General features: G+C 36.8%; 1 protein-coding gene across 1 annotated transcript; it reads right to left on the bottom strand.

Annotated features, from left to right (window-relative positions):
• Positions 1–12,244: 12,244 nt before the first annotated feature.
• On the bottom strand, positions 12,245–12,637 carry LOC113770276. The gene is made up of 2 exons (XM_027314695.1): positions 12,442–12,637; positions 12,245–12,378 (listed from the first exon to the last, which is right to left on the bottom strand). Exons 1-2 carry the CDS (start codon positions 12,635–12,637, stop codon positions 12,245–12,247), a joined length of 330 nt encoding a protein of 109 aa, XP_027170496.1.
• Between the last annotated feature and the right edge of the window lie 732 nt (positions 12,638–13,369).

Below are 13,369 nucleotides of genomic sequence, written 5' to 3'. Positions count from 1 at the left end.
ATTATTTTTTTTTTTCAAAAAAAAAATTACCCTCCTCCATGCCTCTCCATTTTTTCCTCTCTGAAAAACACAGACAAGTAACGTTGAACAGTTAACATTCAAGGATCAAGGAGGACGACCAAAGAGGGTGTCCATTGTTTTGCTCTCCTCTTACGGCCTTTTTTTCGTCATTTTTTCAATATCCAGGCTTTATCTATTGTTATTGAATATTTCTACTCTTTTTGTAGTTTTTTGGTTGTAGGTACTTTTAGATTATTACCTCCAAACCTCTAGCCTCACGGGTAAGTATATCAAGGAATTAATGGCTTTGTTGTTTTATGTTTTATATATATCTTATAACTTCTGTCCTTTTTAATTTTGGGAAATTATTTTTCATTTTTTAATCTTTTTTTCCTTCAATTTGTGATAGTTCTTGATTAGTTATTGCTTTTATTTTTACCTTGTAATTATGAATTTTTGATAGGATGGCCAGTTGATTGTTTGCTTGAAAAAGAAATTGAAGACATTCTGCTTGGGTAATGTGTAAAATTCTGAACATTCATGAAATTTTAGTTGAAGACAAACTTGTTTTTGTGTATGAAGTTAGCAATCCTCACTGAATGTGTTCTTGTTTGTTTTCATTATCGGGAATGTTTGTTGATTTGTAGCATTGTTGAATGGAAAGAGTTGCTATGGATATGTTATTTGATGGAATTTTGATGATGAGTATTTTTTTTGGAGCAACTTGTTGAACTGTTTTTTACTTTTGGTGCTTTGGGAATTCTAGAATATGATGCTTTAGGGTGTGTTTCCTAATGCTAATCCAATGGTGAAATATGATGCTTTAGGCCACCATCAAGCCTTTAAGACTTGGAGGCAGTAACATTAAGATGAGGATTTGCTTCAAAAAATCCAGATGGATGCGTAGTGCTTCCTTTTAATCCGGTGGTGGTTTAGTCCTCCCGGATTATTCTTGGATCTTCTTAGGTCCAAAAACATCCGTTTGGTAGTGTTTCTTGGACTTACCAAATTGAGTCGGATCTTTCCTTCCTTTCCTAACTATTGAAATTCCTGTATTTGGAAGTTTTCAAACTAACTTGGTGTTTTATATGTTATGTGATGGATTTTCTCTTTTTTTCCTTACCGTTTTAGTTTTGATATTGGGTCCAGGAACTAGACATTTTCTTTCTCATTATTCTACATTTAAAGTTTAGACAATTTAGTATTGGCTGGTGCTTTGGGAGTTCAAAGAAAGCGCGTCATAGTCATTTTTAACCTTTTATACAGAAATTGCAAGCATTGTTTATTTCAAGTGGAATGATAGGTGCACATATCCTATAATACTTGCAATTTTTGTCATTCTAGACTGCATTCCATTCTCAATTAAAGTACGATTTGTCCTGCCACTTCTAGATTAAAGAAGCAGGACAAGAAAAAATAAATTAGAAGACAAAATCAGCCTTTTGAAATACCTTTAATCGAGTTTAAAGATGTTGTTTCTTTTCTGTTTTTATAGAATTTGAATTCCTGAAAATCATCTGTATATCTTTTTGTTCTCTGTTGCTACTGATACCCTGTATGAATTGCCTCTCTTTTGCAGGAGACCTTCAATTTGATAGTTGCTCTGAGGTTGAATTTTGTGCGTCATCAATGCTTAAACATTTATTACTTGCTTCTAGGAATCTAACTATTGCTTGCTTTTACCCTTATTTTTGTGTCATCTGTTTTTTTAGCTTATTTTGCTGCTATTGGCTATTACCACATTATGGGGCCTTTGCGATTTTTTCGTCTTTATGGAATCATCCAGTTTTATGAAATGAGTCGACAGAGTAACTGGAGAATGTTATTGATGTTTACTTCCATTTTTTTTTTTTACCTGATTTCAGATATGCTAAATTGATTTTTCCATTACATGACATTGGATCTAGGATTGATTGCATAATTTCACCAATCTGATTAAATTTCTGAAATCTAAACTTGATATGCAAGCCTAGAAGATATTTGGGAATAGATGGACTAAAATCGCAAGATTGTTTTTAGGCAAGTATTGATGCAAGGTGATCAGATCTACTTTTTTGGTGTTTCAATAATTTCGAGCAGTTTAGGTTTAAGACCTATTTATTTGATAATCCAACTTAATACTTAAATTTAATGGATTCAGATCTTAATATATTCAAATCGTTTGATAACTAAAAATTAAACATCTAAATTAATTAAGTAGCATTGAATTTTCTAGGCAAAATTTGCTCCCAAAATTAAGTGATAAACTATTTACTTATCACTGAATGTGATATGCACTCAAATATATTAAATTTAATACTTAACAATTCAATAATTTAATGGATTCAAATTTCAAATTTCAGACTTCAGTTTTATCAAACGCACCCTTAATCGTAAAAGGTATTCATCAATATCACCTCATATGGCCTAATTTTCATCTGTACAAATAGAAGTGATAATGCTGTGAAGAGTTGATTCTCCACCATGTAAGAAGAAAGCAAAACATAAACCAGCAGCTAATAGCACAACCTTCATAAATCCATTTGAATAACAAAAAGAGCTCTCTCTCCAAGTCGTCTCAATACAGATGGGTATCCAGGAAACTGCAGGACACCTTAAAAAGACGAGGTATTTTTGGCGGAATAAGCTTCACATTTTTAGATTAACATCACGATCAAATTTAGGTACCAATAGTTTGTTATTGTAATTCAGTGCTTAAACCATGAAGCAAATTTCTTAAGCGTCTTCCTGTTTCTCCTGAAGTGCCATTGGTGGTATATGCTCATGTAGTTGTGTTTTCACTTGTCGCTTTGCTATTAGAGTCTTATAGTTGCTGTTCGGTTGACAATGCAAACATGAACTATTTGGCAGTTTTGTGGTCTACCTTGCATCAAATTTCTTGTTTAAATTTGAGGGATTCCGGCTGAAAAGATTTGCACCAGAAATTCTCAAATTGTTTTTTTTTTTAAGACAAGTTCCATGGCTGTTAAATTTTATTTAGCTGTTATATATTTTCTCTGTTGCTATCTTTTTAGTTGCATCTATTTTACTTAATAACTTTACACAAAATCAAATCCATTAGGAATGCTGTGCTTCATGATGGTCAAGCTAAGGATCCTTTACACAAAATCAAATGGAGGCTACTACGGTAACAGTGAAGTTGTGTGCAGATCCGATGGCTCAATTGTGTTGTGTAAAATGATCCATTGAACGTTTCAAGGCAACTTAAATTCAGATGGGAATGATTTGCCACTCTTGCTACATTTGATACATGTATTAGATTAGCTTCTTGGCCTTTTTAACTTTCTGAGAATTGAGCGAGGGTGAAAAGCAATTGTAATGGAGCAAGCATGAGCTTGCTCAATTTCCAAAGTTTGCAGGCAGCTCGAAAGTAGGGTAGACTGATCTGCTTGCCAGTGTAAAAATTAGTTGTCATGTTAGCTATTTAAGTTAAGGATAAATGCTTTTCTTATCAAGATAGAAGAAATAAACTTTAGAATGATTTGCTTTAGACAAGTTTCATTCTTGTTGATCGTTTACCCATACCATTCACCTATTTGTTGGCTTCTAGGTTGCATCCATCTTTTGCTAAGATGCTTCATTATAGCACTCATTCATTCTTTTCTAACACCTGAAACATGTATGCAATTTATATTCAGCTATTGAATTATACTACTATAAAGCATATATTTAATTATTTAAAACATTTTTCCAAAACAAAAATTAGAAATTTTTTATCACTATTAACCACTATTGGGCATATTTAAAAATATTTTTCCACTGTGCTACGGTTTTATAAATCACTATAAGTAATTGTGTCTTAATTTTAGTTACAAAGGCCTTTCACTTAACTTGTTAATTTACAACACGCATGGTGACTTCTTATCTTGTCTCTAAAATTTGTGAAATTGGGCTGGCAAAGAAAATATTAAAGAATGATAACGTTCATAGTCAGCCAAGTACAATTATTTTGAAACAAACTGCATTACATTCACAAATTCCTCAAATTTTATCTTTAAATGCCCAATAAACTACTGGTATCCAACTCCAAGATTGCTCCAAAATTCTAGCCCAATCAAACATTGTTCCCTTTTTCACAAAATTCTAGTTTAGTCAAAATGGATTCTACACCATGGGGCAACCACACAATACAGAGGAAACTAGTATTATTACCCGCGCTATGCATGGATTTTTGTCTAATATAATAATAATAGTAAATGAATTATTTATATTAGTTACATGAAAAAAGGTTTAAAAAAATCAAAAGAGTTCTATTTTAGTATCTAATTTATATTGTATTTATGTACTTTATCTAAAACCTTAAAGTATATTAAAAAATATGAACAAATATCAAAAATATCTAAAGAAATATTAAAAGTACACCAAGTACAAATTGTTCCCCTCCCTTCCCTCATTTTCTCCCTACTTTTAATTATCCTCTTTCTCATCTTACCCTAACCCAAACTTCTCCACATCCCTCCAACTCTTCTCCCTCTCACGAACTCTACCTTCCCTTCACCTTATCCTACTTCTATCAAATTGTACGATCTTTTATCTAATTTCACAACCTATTTACCTCCTATTCGACTACTCTTTCCACTCATTTATAATTGCAAATAGTGACCAATTTTTCAACTTGTTCTTCAACAAATGAGTATGGGTATGCAATGTTATTAGTTTCAAATGGGTAACCCAATTAAACCCATTAATTAGTGGCTATTAAATGGATAGATTGGGACTACCTATTTAAAGTTAATTAAATTAGATGTAGATTCAAATTCGTTAGTACGTAAATTTAAACCACTACCAATACAAAATTATATTCTACCTTTTGCAAAGGCATATTAACGTTCTTTTCCTATTCTTTAATTTTTATTTTTTTAAATTTTGTTAAATTTCATCCTACTTCCTCCCTCCCTTCCATCAAAGTTTTAATTAACTCATTGAGTGTTAATTGATTTCTTGTATTCACACCAAAATTATTTTGAGATTTTTGTAGAGTACAAAATTTGAAACTCACCACTATTGGTTCTTTTGTGTAATTTTTTAGTTAAAAATCAATTTATTAATATAATGTGTTTTTATTTTTGTTGATTACAATGATATCTTATTTTGTTGCTCAAAGAATATGGAAGAAAAAATAAATAAAATTTGTAGTGGATTGTAAATGGGTAAGATTACCAAAATCATGTAAAACTATATCCATTTAACCCACATAATTCGCCCATTTTGATAGTTTCATCCCAACTCATAACTACATATCCCTTGACTCTACCCTCTCCAACTCTATACTCCTATATTTATACTTGTTTTACTATTTAGGATTCATTATCTCACTTTTACTCTTTCCTACCCTATACTCCTATCTTTCTATTCCTTTTATTATTTATGATTCACTATCTCACTTTTCAAGTGTTTTTTTTTTCAAATAAAAAGTTAGAATTATAGTCATCAAGGAAAAGTAATTGGGTATAATTTTGATGAAATACTACTATTTTTTGTGATGACCACCCAAGATAATTGTTTAAACAAATATTTTTTTTAAATTTTTTTATAAAAACTCCAAAAAACAACCATCTAAATGCCCCTTCATATAAAAATTTTGTTTTATGTGCACTTTTTGATATACGTGTTACATGCAAAATTATCCAGATGAAGTTTTACGTATGTCAAAAATTATCTAGATAACGTTGTATGTCAAAATGTTTATTTCATTGGTTGGAATAATCATTTAATATGATAAGTTTAAGGCTAAAAAAATTGATTTTGTTGCGATAAGTTAAATGGTTAAGCAGTGGTTATAATTGGATATGTCATCTAAATGTTTGACAAATCTATGTATATACTTGGAAGGAAAGTGCTAAAAATGTTGTGTAAATGATTAAAAAATGGGACTAATCACATTATTTCTCAAATTTGACAATTCAATCTCTATTAATCAAGGAGTAAAATGGGCTAAAGTGATAAAGTTGTAATGAGGTGCATAATTTTAATACGGGACTAATCAAATTATCCCAATTTATTTTCTTTAATTTGGAAGGAAAAAGGGGTTAAAGTAAAAAATAAACTATAAACGATTTATTAAATACTCATTTGAAATGGGAAAGTTTTAAATTTTAAATTTGAATTGACATAGGATTAGTTGTAAATCACTATTTAAAACTTTTTAATTAAGTTTATGTATTAAAATAGTTTAAAAATCCAGGAAAAAGGTATGGGAGATTTGGAAGCCATCCAGAGGGCTTCCGCTGAAACTTTCCTTGCAATACATATGGATACATGTAATATGATATAATAAACCTACGTATATAATATGATTTTTTTAAAAAGAACAATTAAAAGTTCGGTGTAAAAGTATATGTTTGACAAAATATGCATATAAATTCATACGTGAATAATATGAATATATTTGAAAGTTACGGAACTAAAAGTACATAGAGATTTACCATAATTTTTACAGACTTAGCTATATTTATACCAATTTAACTCAGAAGTATGCTGTTATCCATATCAATTTTTAAAATTTTTTTCAAAAATTAAAGTATAATACGTTAAAAGTTTATTACATGTTTTATATGGTAAATTGAAAGGTATGAGTATGACAGGGTGTCGAAGCCTGTGCAATAATAAAATTAAAACTAATTGCCAGTTAAAATGACCAAACCCAATTCCAAGTACTGGAGCAGGGACTCTAGGTGTGCAATGGGTTACTTGATTCACCCTGTTCCCGGAGAGTTTGCTTGATCCGATATACCCGAATGGATTGGTTATTTCTTTTCACAAGTAATTATGAATGCGTAGACAAGGCAAGTAGGGTCGTATCCACAGGGACTGGGTACATTCGTTTCTTAAGAAATCCAAAGCAACACAGGGGGGTGATTTTGCAGGAATGCCAACAATCAAATGAATTCGAATAAGAAAATAAAAATAAATAGCTAATTAGAAATTAAACCACAATTCACTGAACTTAGATTAAAAATAATTGAAAGCCTAAATCAATTAACACAGGAAAACAATTAAAAACGAAATAACGTAGGCAACCAAAAATCAAATGGCAATTCACTAAAATCAAAATAATATTAATTAAAGATCTAGCCAAGAAGTAACTTCAGCAATGGTTCACCTAATTGATCATCGAAGCAAAGGCAATCCCAATTATTTACCAATAAATAGGTTATAACTACCAAACAAGCGATGGCAGTCAACCCCTCCTTACTGTGTCGGTGATCGAGGTACGCCCGTTAATCACTGCTCTAATTGAGAAATAATTCTAGGTACGCCCGTAGAATTTAATTCCCCAATTGCCTTACGTATTAGAGGAGCCCTATTCTAACCAAATAACACACTACCAGGGTTATTTTAGATTAGCCCGCATATCCCCCCTGACACGAATCTAATCGCGTCAGTTGTCACTATTTCAGGGCAATTAAACAATTACGGATTCAATGCCCTAATTGACAATAGGTTACCAAATCAATTAATTATCCGGATCCAAGACAATCAATTAATTAAATACCCATAAACATAGCAATCAGGAAATATGCGGATACCAATAAATAAAAGGAAAAGATTGAATTAAAACGATCTCACAATTTTTAGGCGAACCAGAGCCTTCGTTGCTCCTTGACTAGGATTGGAGAATTAGCTCATAATTGATGAACTAAATTCACAGGAAATTGAAAAGAAACCAGCGGCCATGTCCGTTGAAATTCGGCAAAATCCAATTTGTCTCAATATATCGAATGAACAGAAAAGCTACAAAAGTTCATAGTTTTCACTCCGTCTCAAGCTAAAGAAGAAAATTCAAAGGAAGCAATTCTCCAGTGCTCCTGCCATGCGCAGGATTCAAAAGAAAAGAAGAAAGGAAAAGTCAAAGCTCAAGGCTAACAAAAATGCCTCCTCCCCTTCGAACATGTCTTTCAGCCAAAAAAATAAAGTACAAGAAAAAAGTCAAGAATTTCTGCTAAGCTACAGCCGAGAAAAACTCCCCAAAGAAAGCTTTTTTTTCAAACTTCCTTCCTTTCCCCTTTTAATTGCGGCGCACCTCAGCAGAACCAAGCCCTCCCAGGTGTCCTTCCCTCGCGGAATTTACCAAAATGGGCGTGATATCTTCCTTTCCAAAAATACCCTTTGGACAAGCTCTATCATCTGCACCCCTTTTCTGTCAAATTGGTACCTGTTATCATATTTTCGTTCTACTCCCTGAAATAAATGCAATTTACGAAAAGTGAGTAGAATCTACTAATTAATCCACATCCGATCAGATAATAGGGGAAATTAATAATAAAATAAGTAATAGAATTGCTACCTATCAATTCCCCCCACACCTAAACCATGCTTGTCCTCAAGCATAAGAATAGTAAACGAACACCAAAATTTGATAATGGCCATTGCCCAATCTACCAAATTGCCAAGATATTCAAGAAAGAACCATATATCGGGCACTAGTAATTAAGATCCAAGAAGAATCCCCCCAGTTAGCCTTTGAACCACAAACTCCTTCGACTTCCAAATTAGCTAATCTAAGAAAAAGGAATGGCACACAGCATTTATCAGTTAATGGTCAAAATATTCACACAAGTCTCCATATTAAGTCCATAAACCGGCAAGCTTTCCTATTATTTATTCTCTCTTTTTTTTTTAAGGCATATAATAATATTTGACACAAGAAGACTTAGTCTCTAGCCGCCGGAGCCTTTTGGACGCGAACTCCAACATTTTTAGATGAAGGGGCCCGGTTACTCAGCTCCTACCGCTATACGACCACGTACTCATATAAAGCACCACCTTTTGACGCGAACATCGACACTTTTAGGTGCCGATTCCCGGTTACTCATTAGTGGTTAATAGCGGAGTACAGTCAAGTTTATTCACAGCCAAACAACGCACAAACGCAAAATAACAACACTAATAACCACGCATAGGAGCAGCTCGCCTCATTATCGCCAAACATAGAGAACTGGAGTCAATATTGGACCAGTTCACATTAAAAACACCAACAGTCATTCCCTATGCCTAGAAAAGTTAACAAAGAAATCAAAAGAGTCAAGCAGTCCGATATTCACCAAGGAGATGTCTTGGACCCAACCACATTAACCCGATACATACTTATTTTAAAAACTTGGCAAAAGTATAATTAGAGTCAATAAGCCAACATCCAAAAATTTTGTCCTCTTTTCGTTTTCTGTTTTTTTTTCTCTTTTTTTTTTGTTTTTGTTTCTCTTTTTTTCATTCGCAGGAGAGATAAGCACCAAGAAGAAAGAAAGAAAATGAGCAACTAGAAATAAAACTAAAAACTAAAGAAAACTAAAAACACTAGCACCCTTTTAGATCCCCCCACACCTATAGGACACATTGTCCTCAATGTGACAAATAACCAACAAAAGTGGGTGAGAGGACAGCAACACTTCCCTGAAATCCGGTCAAAGAGGTGGGCGAGGCGGAGCTGGAGGAGGAAAGCCCGTATGATGCAGAAATTGCGCCAAATTCTGTGCTATGCCAGCTACATTGAGGTCGACGTTGAGCATTCGAGCCTCCAAATTCTGAACCTGCTCTCGGAGTTGCTGCCATTCATTGGTCCCAGGTGGTGGAGGTGGCGCAGAAGCAGAGGTAGATGGCCCAGCAGTGTCCTCGGCCGACCCAGAGAATGAAGAGTGCCCCGCCTGTGTTGAAGGCCGCGTACCCGGAGCTCGAACTAGGCCCGGAGGGGTAAACTGGTGGAAACCATTGGGCAGGCGCTCGACGACTCCCATTTTCTCTAAGCAGTCCACGTCCAGGAGCTCCATCTCGAAAGCCAAATGTAAGTCGTGGTCCTCCAGAATAAGAACTCCCAACTGCGTCGCCAAGTGGGTAATGTAGGACCCAAGAATCAGAGGTTTGTTCTTCTTGGTCAAAACAGTCTTGAACTGTGCAGCCAACCAACACCCCAAGTTGACCTTGATATTGTTCTTCATACTCCAGAGGAAGAAAAACTCAGGTCGAGAGAGTATACCGGAGCTGTCCTTGCACCCTGAGTAGCTGTATGCTAAGAATCGCTGAACATAGCGGGCACTAGGATCCTTAAGAAAGGAGCTCCTAGACCTAGAAGGGTCGTAGCAGTGTCGATCGACTGACATTTCCTCCCACACATCATGGTATTGGGAGAGAAATGGCTCTATGTAATCACAGGCACTCTCCGCATACTCCCTAGTTTCAGCATACTCTCTCGTGATAAATCCAAATGCCAGATTGAACTGGGTAATGGAAAAGTTGAACTCCCTACCCATTAGACGGAAATGAATGACATTTGGTGTTTCAACGGTGTATCTCGTAGGCAACTCGAACTCAAAGGTGGAGTAAAACTCCCGAATCAGCTCAACAAAAGCAGGGCAGGAGATATCAAGATACGGGCACCACCCAATGGCGGTAAACATCTGATTGACCTCCTCACGTATACACAGGGCAGTCATAGTGATTTTGTGACAAGACTTGCAGGGTATAATACGCCTCTCACAGACCTTAGCGTATCTCTGCCGATCGGCGGGTCTGGTAAATGTTAAGTGCCCCCCAAAGTGAGCAGGGGTATCTACCTGAGCACCCCTACCCCTACCCAAACGGGTTCGAACACTAGAAGAGGAGGGTAGGTTGGTAGGTGAGTTGACAGGAATAGAGGCTTGTGGAGGGGGTTGAGACTGAGAGGCCCTAGACCTAGAGGAGGATTTTGGTCTCACCATGTCTCTCAACAGTTAGCTCAAAGCTACAGAAGCTCCAACAGGAGTTTGAGCAAGAAGCAATGCCCAATGCCCGATACAGTAAGGCTCCTCCAAATCGGCAATTCAACAAGTAATTAAACCAAATACTACCAATCTCAACAAGTAGAGCATGCGGCCAGTGTCTCTAAAGCAACAAGAAATTTCAGAAATAACTCACTAAAAACCCAAAAGGAACCCCAGCGACTTATCAAAATAATGCCCAGCAATTCACAACTAGTCAACCAATGTCCACAAGCAATGTGAGGTTCAAAATGTCCTCCAAAGTGAACAAATAATCGCAACAATTCAGCCCACCCAAAGTCCCAACAAATGGCTCCAGTTGGCCAATCAATTGCACAATTTAAACACAACCCAAGAGAAAGAGCAGTTCCAAGCAAAAATAGACCAACCAGTACCACTGGCGGAAAATCACTAATTGAGAAAATAAATTCCAACCGCCAACTAAGCTACCTAATGGCAACCCCAACCGTACAATTAGTTATTAAGAGAATTGGGGGTAAAGTTCGCAAATTACCTCCACGTAGATGAACAACCAAACTGAAGGTGATAGTGGCGGCGTGGCTTCAGGCGGCAGGAAGGGCGCGTGTCTGCTGGTCAAGGGTGGAAGCAAGGGCTATGGACGACGTGCGCAGGGCAAGCCGGCTGCGTGACAGCAGAGGCGGCCGTGGACTGCGAGCGAGCTTCGGCAGCACAGCGGGAACTCAGCAGCGGCGGCGGAGCGCGCGATTGGGGCGCGCGATGGTGGAGGCGCTGCTCGAGGCGTCGGTCAAGCTGGAGTGGTTGCGCGATGAGAGAGGGAATGTCAGCCGTAGAGCAGATCTGGTGGCGGAGGAGGTGCGCCAGTGGGCGGCGGACAGGGGGTCTTCGGTCGACAGAGAAGAAAAAGAAACAGGGGAGAAGAAAGAAAGAAAAAAGAAAGAAGAAGAAAGAAAGAAAGAAAAAGAAAGAAAAGAAAGAAAAGAAAAGAAGAAAAAGAAAAAGAGAGAAATTGCTGCTTTTTTTTTTTCAAAAATGTTTCTTTTCTTTTTCTTCCAATTATGAGGCTCTTTGAGCCACGGAAATAATTTTACATTTTTTTTTTTTTTGAAATTTGGAAACTAAAAGCATCGGTGATAAGAAATGTTATCTATTTTTTCTTTTTTTTTTCTTTTTGAATCCTTACCTTTCCCGCAAACGTGACGCGGGCGCGTCATGAGGGCAAGAGAGCTCCCAGAAGTTTCTGATGATTCTGATCGTGAGCTTCCTGCGCATCACCACGCGGGCACGTCATGATGGCAAGAGAGCTCCCAGAAGTTTCTGATCGTGAGCTTCCTGCACATCACCACGCGGGCACGTCATGACTGAAGGGCACCTATAAATCAGCAAAAACGAAAATTGAAACCTAAAATCAGTCGAATTCAAGGAGAATACATCTAAACTACCACACGAAAATGAACAAACAATTAAAAGGAACAATTGGGTTGCCTCCCAAGGAGCGCCTTTCTTTAATGTCTTTGGCTAGACATGGTAAAGTGTCACTGATTAAGACACGGTGGTGCGTCTAGATGTACTGTCTCCACTTCTCCACCTGAAAAACTTTCGTAATAGTGTTTGAGACGGTGTCCATTCACCACAAACTTGTTGTCTGTCTTAGCACTTCGAATTTCGACTGCACCATATGGAAAAACGTGAGTAACAATAAAAGGTCCAATCCAACGGGAACGTAGCTTACCTGGGAATAGCTTGAGCCTTGATTGGTATAGGAGGACCTTCTGACCAACTTCAAATGTTTTTCTTGAAATTTGTTGGTCATGAAATGTCCGGCTTCTCTCCTTGTACATTAATGCATTTTCGTAGGCTTCGTTCCGAATCTCCTCCAATTCTTGCAAATCCAACTTCCGTTGGGCACCGGCCTCCTCTAGATTCATGTTGCATTGCTTAATCGATCAGAAAGCCTTGTGCTCAAACTCCACTGGAAGGTGACACGGCTTCCCAAATACTAACCTGTACGGCGACATCCCTATAGGAGTCTTATATGCCGTTCGATAGGCCCAGAGTGCGTCCTCCAACCTTTGACTCCAGTCTTTCCTATCAGGGCGTACCATTTTCTCCAAGATGGATTTAATTTCACGATTCGACACCTCCGCTTGACCATTGGTCTGAGGGTGGTACGATGTTGAGACCCTGTGGAATACACCATACTTGCGAAACAATGCAGCAATGGTTTTGTTGCAGAAGTGCGTTCCCCTATCACTGACAATAGCTCTTGGCATTCCAAATCGTACAAAAATATTAGCCCTGATAAAATCTGCAACTATTTTCGAGTCATTAGTCCGTGTGGCCCTAGCCTCCACCCATTTAGACACATAATCAACTGCCAGCAAAATATATAAAAAACCAAATGAAGTAGGAAAAGGCCCCATGAAATCTATACCCCAGACATCAAAAATTTCAACAAAAATCAACGGGACTTGGGGCATTTGATCTCTACGGGCTATACTACCTACCCTTTGACAGCGATCGCATGACTTACACAACACATAGGCATCCTTAAACAATGAAGGCCAATAAAATCCACTTTCTAAAACCTTATGAGCAGTTCTCTTGGGTCCAAAATGACCTCCACAGGCAAAAGTATGACAAAAAGCTAAAATCGATTG

This window comes from Coffea eugenioides, chromosome 5 (assembly GCF_003713205.1).
Source record: "Coffea eugenioides isolate CCC68of chromosome 5, Ceug_1.0, whole genome shotgun sequence".
Lineage (NCBI taxonomy): Eukaryota > Viridiplantae > Streptophyta > Magnoliopsida > Gentianales > Rubiaceae > Coffea > Coffea eugenioides.
The sequence above is the reverse complement of the archived record's forward strand: the minus strand, read 5'-3'. Positions and strand labels throughout refer to the sequence as shown.